Source organism: Antrostomus carolinensis, unplaced genomic scaffold (assembly GCF_000700745.2).
Source record: "Antrostomus carolinensis isolate BGI_N321 unplaced genomic scaffold, ASM70074v2 scaffold237, whole genome shotgun sequence".
NCBI classification, from domain to species: Eukaryota; Metazoa; Chordata; class Aves; order Caprimulgiformes; family Caprimulgidae; genus Antrostomus; species Antrostomus carolinensis.
Window position 1 is genome coordinate 1 of NW_010327783.1, and position 10,847 is coordinate 10,847.

Below are 10,847 nucleotides of genomic sequence, written 5' to 3' on the forward strand. Positions count from 1 at the left end.
GGTTTAGTAGAGGACAGGTACAGTTGGACTTAGTGACCTCAAAGGTCTTTTCCAACCAAGCGATTGTATGAAAATGGGGGGAATGGAGATGAGGACAGGGAGGGGTTGGTGTTTGGCTCACAGAGGCTGGGAAGGGGCAGAAAGGCATTTACTGAAGTGTGTTTTTCTGTGTTTCTTTCCCCCCTCAGTACTTGAATCAGTGAAATGAAGTTTGTGTTAATTGGCGATAAACCAGCTCAGATTGTCCTGAAATGAGACTGTTTTGCCTGGGATGGCAGCTTTTGGAGACTCTGTGGGACACCCGGCCCTGTCATGGCCCAGAACTGATGTAACGAGAAGGACCCTGGAAGGAGCCACGATCCTGGTCCCAGGAATAGGTGGTGGTGGAAGCAGCGCAGCCAGCGTGTGTCCAGGGGTGAGTGCAGACTGTGTGTGAATAGCTGGAGAGAGGAGGGACCTGGAAAGACCATTGCTGGGTGGGAAGGTGATTGGGAAGAGGTACAAGATGTGATTCCTCCAAGGAATTGTGTGGCACTGCTGGGGGCTGGTCTCCTCTGAGGGCTGGCTGCCCTCTGGTGCCCACAGGGGAAAGTGCTGAGTGGCTTCCTTGTCCCCAAAGTGCAGGTGACAGCAGTCAACCTGTGTGTATTTCACCTTTGCTTACAGGAGAGAGGGTGCATGAGGTCTGGAGAACCTCAAGAGCAAGTTGGGTCTGAACCAAAAGCAGCTTCCACCATGGGTGGAATGGATCATGCTGCAGGCTGCTGCCTGCGTTCAGCCCAAATCTCCCTTGGCTGTGGCTGGAGCTTAGACATTGGCCCTGAGATCATTACCTGAAGTTAGGGGAGATGATTCCCCTGCTGAGAGATTTCAGCAGCCAGCTGTGACTTAAGAGCAAAGGGCAAGTACAGATGTGCAGAGCGCGTCTGAAATACAAAGTGTGTCTTGGACAGCAGTGAAATTCTCATTTGTTTGCCTGCAATAGGCTTAAAACCTCTTAGTTCTGTACAAAAGTACTAAAAGTACTTGTATTGCATCCCTCTGCCACATTTACTCCTGGCCCAGGGGTTTGTATGTTACCTTCTTCAGGAAGGGTGTGCTGCTGTGATGCAGCTGTGCCCTGGGGCTTGCCATGTGCTGCTAATGGGGCTTCTGAGGGACCAGGGCTGCTTAGCAGTGTGGGGGAGTCAGGCTGATGATCTTTATTGGAGTAGAATCATCACAGAATGGTTTGGGTGGGATGGGACCTTAAAGCTCATCCAGTTCCAACCCCCCTGCCATCAGCAGGGACACCTTCCACTAGACCAGGCTGCTCAAAGCCTCATCCAGCCTGGCCTTCAACACTTCCAGGGAGGAGCAGCCACAGCTTCTCTGGGCAACCTGGGCCAGTGTCTCACCACACTCACACCAAAGAATTTCTTCCCAATATCTAATCTAAACCTCCCCTCTTTCAGCTTAAAGCCATCACCCCTTGTTCTGTCACTCCCTGCCCTTGGCCAAAGTCCCTCCCCAGCCTTCCTGAAGCCCCTTCAGGTACTGGGAGGCCGCTATAAGATCTCCCCAGAGCCTTCTCTTCTCCAGGCTGAACAGCCCCAACTCTCTCAGCCTGTCCTCACAGCAGAGCTGCGCCAGCCCTCTCATCATCCTTGTGGCCTCCTCTGGACTTGTTCTAACAGGTCCATGTCTTTCTTGTGTTGGGGGCTCCAGAACTGGACACAGCACTCCAGGTGAAATGAATCATGTCCATTAGGTGCAGGTGACTGCAGCTGACTTCACCTCTGTTCACAGTAGAGGGAGAGATAGTGCATTAGGTCTGGAGAGCCTAAAGGGCAAGATGGGCCAGAGCCAAGAGCAGCCCTGGCCCTAGGCATAACAACTCAACTGAATGCTGGTGCCTGGTCTTGCCCAAACATCTCTGGGCTGTGACTGGAGCTCAGAGGTTGGCCCTAAGGTGGGTGCCTGTACCTACACTGTGGACACCTAAAGTTAGGTGAGAAGAATCCCCCCCCAGGCTGCTGTGTGTGACCTGGGCATGAAAAAAAGTGTAGCCAGTGCAGAGTGTTTCAAATATGGAAATATATTAAAAAAAACCCCAAACCCACAGCACACTGAAAAACAAAGGGGCAAGCACTGCCCCTTGTACATTCTGAGTCTTCTGTTTGCCTCTGGTAAGTTGTAGCATTAAGATTTGCGCTCACATACATCTGTACTTTTTTTTGCCTCATCTTGAAGTTCTATGTTACATTCTTTTGGAAGTTTTGATTGGAAATATTTGGATAACTTCCATCTGAAAAGCATATCAGGTCTGTTCTAGGGACTTGTGTATGTATATATATTTTAGAACACCTTGTGTGATCTGAGTATATCAGTATGCTGAGCAGAATATTTGCACATTGTTTTCTTTTCCTAGTGGAATGAGTGCTTTTAAGTACTAGCAACACCTAAAGCTGTAATGTATCTGAGGTTCATTGTCCTGTCTCTCTCATAACCATCACACTCAAGCCAAAAGTGCAAGTTTTATTCACACTTCATTTGAAAACAAAAGCATTGGGGTGTTTTTTTTTCAAGCACATAAAAAGACTTAAGTTCTTTTTGCATTTGTCATGGGATAAGAGAGCACCAGGCACTGTGACAGTACTAGGCTGAATTCACCAAGGAGAGCAGTGGAGGAACAGATGTCACACATGCAGTGACAGTTAACTGAGACCATCCCTCATCTACCACTTCAGAGAGTCAGCATGGTCTCACCTGGAGGGGGGGAAATACAACACTCAACTGTGACCTGTCTCAGTGTCAGGCTCTGGGCAGTGGCTCAGCATCACCACATAGTATTACATCTTGTGTCCTCATTATTTTGGATATCTACATTCATGTTTCTCCATAGTCTCTTTTATTGTGGGGTTTTTATGTCAGCACAGGCTGGCAGTCAAATCAGTCCCCACTGTCACCATGTAGCTTTCCAGCCCTTCCAGTTCTTGTCCTCCTTTCACTTCCACATCCATAGCTCCTACTTACCAAGACTCCTCACACAATTCTTTTTTGCACTGGTTCATTATATCTAGTTATTCTACTCCTTATCAAGGCAAAATCTTGATGCTGCTGTGACATTCTACCTCTCCACTTGTCATCTTTCATACACACACTTATACTTACAAACAATGATGGACAATGCAAGTAGCTCAAGCTTCTGTAAGTGTAGACTTGTTGTACACTAAATTACAACAGAAGTTAGTGTGGCACAAGCAGAAGTCACAGAATCCCAGAATGGTGGGGGTTGGAAGGGACCTCAGGAGATCATCCAGTCCAACCCTCCTGCTAAAGCAGGTTCCCTACAGCAGGTTGCACAGGAAAGTGTCCAGGTGGGTTTGAACATCTCCAGAGATGGAGACTCCACACCCTCTCTGGGCAGCCTGTCCCAGGGCTCCAGCACCCTCACAGGAAAGAGGTTTTTCCTTAAGTTTGTCTGGAATTTCAGTGTTCCACAAGTCAATCAGCATTGAGTCCTAATACTATTACAAAAGCAGGTTTTGATTAATCATCTTGTTCTCAAGCAAGTTTCCAGACCCCCCAGTTGCTCAAGATACAACTCAAACTTCATATGCTTTTGTCAGAGCCTACAGCTTGAGCTGGTGTGGATGTTATAGATCAGAATGCAGGAGTTGTACTGCAGATGCTCTGTCTCCCCCAGCCCAAGGCACAGTGCACTTATGGACCCCTCAAGTGCCATGCTGTTGAAACCCCTCCTAGCTATCCTAGCACTGCCCAGTAAGGCTCATCCACATCCTCCACCATGAGGGAAAGGCTTTGTCATGGGAAAGCTTTACTCATCTACATATAGTTAGAGACCTGTCCCAGTTACCATTACCAACCAAATCAGCCCACAGTGACACCACTGCACAGCTTTCCAGCTGTTTCAGGTGTTCATCTCCTGTTGCTTGTTGATCCACAGTCCATATTCAACTGTTCTTGTCAGCATTGCTCTATCAACCAAAGCTTAATATACCAAAGTATTCAACTTTTGATCAAGACAAGATCTTGATCCTCCTGTGACATCATTTAAAATTGATTATAGATGATGGTTTCCAATGACATGGTTGATACAAGTAGCTTGGTTTGTCATTTTTCACATCAGACTAGAACTTCTAAGCCAGTAGTAATCAAAACATTTTTTATTTTGGATAGGAATAAAATCAAACACTAATCTTTGTCCAGTTTCAACCTGTAAAAGCATGTGACTGAAAGAAGACCCAGTATGAGCTGGTATGCATCTGCAGGTCTGGACCTTTCTCCCACTTACTCTTCTTTCCAAAAAAGCTTTGGGCTGCACTCAATCTTCAGTATTCTGCATTGAAAGGGTACTCCTTGTGATTTTTGCACCTGAAGGACACAAAAGCAGCAAGATTACTCTCAAGGCTGAAGTAAATCCTATATAGAACTACACTGGCTGTACAGAGGAGCCTTCAAGGGAGGGTCTGAATTGTGTAACTGCAGAATGAATTTAAGAAACTTACTAGTGTAGAAATGGCACACATGACCAACAAGGTCAAGTCTTATCCTGTTACTCAGGCACTGAATAGTGGTGGGACCAAGTTACTTTCTAGATAAAAGAGTTGAAGTTCACACTGCTTACAGAGAAAACAGCAGTTTCTGTGGCTTTTCAGCTAACACTTCTTGTCATTCTTCATACCACACTCTAGATAGTCATTCCCTCCCCTAAATTCCTATGTAAGAGCTGACATCAGTTTATAGTAGTAATTTTTTTCTGTGAGTTAAAAGTTTAAAACTGCCTAATACTCATTTCTCCAACATGGACAAAGCCAAAGTTATCAACCAGAACCCTTCTTTTAGAATTCCAGGCACACAGTTTCCTGAAGAAAGGATTCACAATGAGTGCATAATATGACTTACACTCATCCTTTAGTCAATAAAGTGAAAATATAACTCCACTAAGATGTTAAATAACAGATGCTTCATAGAATCATTTTGGTTGGAAAAGACCTTTTAAGATCATAAAGTCCAACCTTTTTTATTTTTCTTCTTTTCTTTTCAGCTGAGATAAAGCCAAAGCAGACAAATGATGAGTTAACATCAGCTGTTCCGTTCATTGGCAGGAAGCTCTGCCTATAACTTGTCCTCCGATTCTAGGTTGTCTCATTAATCTCCAGGAGATGGGTCATTTAACACATTAAACATTTGGGCAGGACAGGCAGAAATAGGAGAGGAACAAAATAACAGGTGACATCACTGTTGCAAATGTTCTCCAAAGTGAAGGCCTGGTAAACAGAGCTATGGACTCCATATATTCCCTTAAATTATTTCAGATTTCAAAATACACCAAATTTAAACAGCTATATCAGTACCTGGGAGATTAGAATGAAGATTATTGAAATTATAAGAGTATGAAGGAAACAAGCTGTAACTCACGCAATCATTTCACAGATCCTCCAGTTTCTGTTTAAGCTGAGAAGGGCTGACATCTCCTCTTTAGTCAATTCAAAGTCAAACACCTAAAAAGCAAAATATTTAAAAATCACCTCTTAGAACAAATCAAATCAGAAGCAAGAGTCACAAGATTAAAGAACAAATTCACATGAGAAAGACTGCTGGTTAGAAACGACAGCTTCATGAGAGGGAAAGGAAAAGAAATCTCTTTGGATTTTCAAGACTACTGGCAGAGGGAAGAAACAAACAAGATCACCATGTGCATTTACATGTGCCAGCTGTTCTGAGGTGTTCAGTGAACACTCAAGTGTTGCAGAATGCCTCTATTTCTGGAAAGATTCATTTCTCTCCAATTCCACATCTAGGAGACTTTCATATTTCATTAAATCCAGCTATGTTGTTCCTGAATTCTTGATGTCCAATATCAGGAAAAAAATTCCTGGCTTAATAGTCAGAGGAGCAGTGTGTTTTACTGACACCAGGACTCTTCCCTTAATGTCACTTACTCTGTATTTTGAGGAATGGGCCTGCACTGGGACTCAAAGCCCTGCCTGCCACTTCATCCACAAGTCATGAAACAGGAGACACTGTGTAAGGTAACTGATAAGGTTCTCAGCATATTGTTTCCAAGAGCTCTGTCTATCTCTTTCCTCTGTAAAACTGTAGTTTTCATTGTAGCCCCAGCTTCCAGACAGAGAAAGAAGCCAGTCCTCTTGTCTGAGGACTTGAGAAGGGTGAGAAAGAACCACTGCTTGCTCTGAAAGGAGGAGCCATGCCATCCCTGAAGGGCAGCACCCAGCTCACTCATAACCACTCACCTTGGAGTTCTCCACAATGCGCTGTGGTGTGACAGACTTTGGAATTGCAATCACATTTCTCTGGATCTGGAAGCGAAGGAGAACCTGCAGGAACAGACCACTGAGTCAAGAGAGAGGACAGCTCCTGCTCTGGAAGAACCAGAGCCTCCTCCAGCAGCTGTTTGCCCTGAGCTACACCCACTTCTACAGAGCTGCATTTCAAATCATTCCTGTCCCTGTGGCCTAGGTAGCACTTCCTGAAGGGCCAAAGAAAGAAGTGGTGGCAGCCCACATGGAAGGTCTCCTTTCCCATCCAGCTTTGGGACAGTCAGTTCCTTTTCTTCCCACCTGGACTTGCAGCAGTCTATGAAAGGTTTTCATTCTGTGCAAGAGGACTTGAGAGGGAAAGTGACATCTGAAGATGGGTCAAGAATCTTTTCTGGATGAGGGTTAAAGAGCTTCAAGTATATTTTGCAGGCCACATAGTGGACAACCTGCATTGCTACTTAACACCACAGAAGAGCACCACAGTTTCCAGGGGACACTGATAGAGGCTCTACTCTCTCTTCAGGCTTAGTTCCCTTAATGTCTGTGTTACAGGAAGGAGTGCCCACTGTACTGCACCTACCTACCTACCTGTGCTGGGGTCTTGTTGTGCTTGGCTGCGATCTCTTTGATCTTGGGGTCATCCAGAAGGGAAGGATTCTCTGGCTTAGACCTACACAGAGACAAAAAGGAAGAAGTGGCAGAAAGATTCTACCTTGTATGAATATTGTAAAAAAAAAAAAGTCTAAGTGTGCACACACACCTGCACTATTACTCATTCAATTAGTCAAAATGCTTCAAACTTAAAAACCATGCTAATGCACTTGGTAATTACCTGTCAGGGCGCCCAAGGGGACAATATGCTGTCACAGTGATCCCTTTGGATTGGCAATAGTTGATAAGCTTTTCTTGGGAAAGGTATGGGTGACACTCAATCTGCCAACACAGGAGTAGAGACTGTGTAGAACAACTGTAGTGTTCCCACGCTCCAGGTATTTTCTTCTGCATCCTAATGTCTTAATTATACAGGCTGCCTTAATCCTACCCTGCATGTGGTCAACAATATAAGACTATAATTCTATGGGGCACCACCTTTTATATTGAGTCCTTATGTGCTTTTTGGATTTTATTCCAAGAGGCTTTATAAAAAGTCATTGATTACAGTCACAATGATAGCTTGTGTCTGGATTCTTGATCCCTCCAGAGAGAATGCTTCATAGGGAAATACTCCAGAACTTCTAAACAATGGTTCAACAAGGTCAGACAAAAAGGAAGTACTCCAGTCCTTTTTGTACTGAGAAACAGCCACAGATTTAGTGGGATTTAGAGTACCTGCTGTGTTTAACTTTTTCTCCCTTTTCCCATCTCCTCATTCAACTGTAATCAGATCTTTATAATCCCTGAAAACTATTCACCTGCAGTCACTTTGCAGCTTACCTGGTTATTTGCAGGCTTGTGCTTCAGTCCTGGCTTGTTCAAGATTCTTTCAGTCTGCTCACGGTTAAAGTTGGAGATTCCAATGGCTTTTACTAGACCAGCATCCACCAGCTCTTCCATGGCCTAACACAAAGGGGAGCAAAGTCATAATTCAGTATACAAGACAGGTAATGAAGATGTTCTTCCTGATATGGCTTGTTTCCCTTCATGGGAAGCAGAAAATAACTGTTTGGACTTGCCAAATTTTTGATGCTCAAGGGGAAAGTGGGTACTGGTAGAATCTGTGCCATGTAATCTCTCACACCAAAGCCCAGAATCATTGTTAAGACTGAAATTCACTGAGTTACACAAGGAAAAGAAGATTCTAAGTCCACTGTTGTGACAGCACCGAAGGGCTGTGCCCTAGGAGGACAGCAGGATCACAATCCAAGTGTCTTATTTCTGCAAAATCTGTTTGAGCAGTTTAAGAACTGCATGAGAACTGTGGTGAAGAAAAATTGTGCAGTTGTGGTCAAGTAAATAACTTCTTCTAACCTCAGTCTTATCTTCAGCTCCACTGGAAGTGGCTGTGCAGCTCAGTGACTTGAGATGCTAATCCACAGTGAACAGGATCAGCAGCTTGACTAAGCATGCAGATTTTTAAAAGCTACTACATACTGTTGTGACTTCTTTCCAACTAATTCTGCATATATGAGCCATTCTGTGACTGCTGAAGCCAGCACCACTGCTGAGGATAGAAAACATGATTCTCCTACTGTGGCTGAACTTACCTCCCACGTCTGTAGAATATCTGTGTTGCTGGGTATTGACATGCCTTTGTCATCTGTAGGAAGCAGCTCCTCTCCTGCCTGTCAGCAAGAGAGAAAATGCTTGTAAAATCTGTTGAGAAGTTGGCTTCAAGCCATGAGAGCTCACAACCATGATAGCTTGAACTTCCAGTGCAGGCAAGAATGCCAATTCTTGTATACATTCAGTCACTCCCTCCTGAGAAGTGGAAGGAATTGAAGGCATTTTTGCCAGTGACCATCCCATAAAGACAGGTTTTGTCACCAGACCCCTCAAAGTGGTAAGTCACCCAAGCACCTACAGGGAAACACCACTCAGAACTATAGCCTCCACTTTTCTATACATTCACTTTGTGTATTGTTCTTTTGTGACCACTTAGGAAGACCTGTTTTGTTCATCAGGGGACCTAGTTAGGTACTGGGAACACGTAGCTTTGGTCTATATAGCATCAGATCTGATGAAACTACAAGCAATGACAGTTCTTCCATGACAAAGCTCAGTGTAAAGCAGCTAATACTGGGAAAATTAGAAGATCCTTTGTGTACAAGTTAGGAAAAGACAACAAAACAGTGTTTAACTTTGTCACCAGGAGACAGTTTAACTTTTGTGACTTAACATAAAGCTAAAATAGAGTATGAAATAAAGATAAGCATCTCAAAAGCAACAGGTAGGATGGAGACTGATCAGACTGTAGCAGGAAGGAAAGGCTAAGACTAGAAATAATCAGCCTGAGACATCAGCTCCTTCACTAATCTATGAAAGGGTTTAGGCCCTTAAGAAGTTTCACCTTTTGAATTCCTGTCTCAGTGGAACAAGACTAAGGCTCCTACAGGCAAGGTCAGCTCAATCAGTGCTGTAATAAGAACTCAGTGATTAAAAAAGAAATGGAAAACAAATATTTTATTTTGCTCTGTGACTCTGTAATATGCAGAGGAAAATTTCTGACAGACAGCAAAGTGCAGCCCTCCTTCCCACAAAGGGGTAAATTGGAAGTGAGCATACACTGATTGGTAAGACAAAGGGAGAACAGCCTATGTTATGCCTGCAGCTGGGAAACCTGCCCCTGGTTTTGACCAGCATTCCTAGGATCAAAGGGGCATGCAAGCAGCAGCCTCAGGGGCAGAGATCAAGAGCTTGGTTGACATGGCCAGAGTAAAGCTGAGCACCAGAGCAGTGCTGGTACACACAACAGACACACAATTGTCTTCTGCAGCCAGAGCAACTGTTAGGCTGAAAAGCCGTATAGCTCCCCAAAAAGCTGTAGTCACAAGGAAAAAATCCAAGGGCAATGCTGTTACTGTACCTTCAAACCAAAAGGCCAGTGGATGAGGTAGAGATCCAGGTAATCCAATTTCAGGTCAGCAAGAGTCTTCTGGCAGGCTCCCTTCACCAGAGGTCTGTCATGAAACGTGCACCACAGCTAGAGACAAAAAAAACAAGGCACATCATGACCTCCTGGGTTAAAGCTCTCGCATTATCTCCTGCACAGGACAGAACTGCTCCATCTTTGGAAGGTGATGTGGAATGAAGCCATCCCAGTGCTGTTCAGATGGCGTTTGCTCTGTGATGGGACTGACCCGTGACACTAAGGGCACTATGTGCAGTGGCAGCACGTGGATTTGAGTAGGATCATAACAGAGCAAGTCCTGTGGTTCCATTAGCTCAGACATCACTTGTGCTGCCCCTGCTACACAGGCTCTGCCTTTGCAACAGGTGCTTTGAAATGCAGACGTGTATCTGTTATCCCTGACCACGCATAAAACTCATGACTCTGGGTGAGTCCTTTGCACCGAGTGATCTCAGAGCTCTGCATCACGGGTTTCTACCTTGCTTGGTGCTACCTAGCCCACTCTATCCCCTTTTCCTGCACCACTGCTCTGCAGGTGGCCTCATCCATCCCCCAGCACTTCTGGGTCTCCTCAGCAGAGTGCCAGACCACAGCAGGGCTGTGCTGCTCAAGTTCTCAGTACATTTTGAGTTGAAATCACAGTCTTGAGTTCCCACAGTGTTATCAGATTGACTGGAGAAGAAAGCTGCCACCAGCCAGTGAGTGATTCTTCTCCTTGCTCAAAGCTCAGGGAACTCTTCCTTCCTGAACTTCTTTCATCCAATGGCTACAACAATAAAAACTGCTATCAGTGGACAGGAAATAATCAAACTATCGCTGAGCTGATGAAGTGAAACAAGAAAGTAATTACAGATAATGTGTTATTACCAGTTTCTCCAGTGCCACAGCATAAAAATACTTTAGTTTCCTACTGTCAGGACATCACAGGTAACACAAGTCTGTCCATGATCCAAGATTATCTGATCCTCACCTTACTGACAATGAAGAGATCC

General features: G+C 44.6%; 1 protein-coding gene across 1 annotated transcript; it reads right to left on the reverse strand.

Annotated features, from left to right (window-relative positions):
• Nucleotides 1-4,334: 4,334 nt before the first annotated feature.
• On the reverse strand, nucleotides 4,335-9,921 carry LOC104518773 (aldo-keto reductase family 1 member B1). The gene is given in 7 exon segments (XM_029085949.1): nucleotides 4,335-4,377; nucleotides 5,425-5,507; nucleotides 6,261-6,344; nucleotides 6,876-6,957; nucleotides 7,096-7,220; nucleotides 7,722-7,844; nucleotides 9,811-9,921. Coding segments are annotated over 6 exon segments (537 nt in total). The 5' UTR covers nucleotides 7,842-7,844; nucleotides 9,811-9,921.
• Between the last annotated feature and the right edge of the window lie 926 nt (nucleotides 9,922-10,847).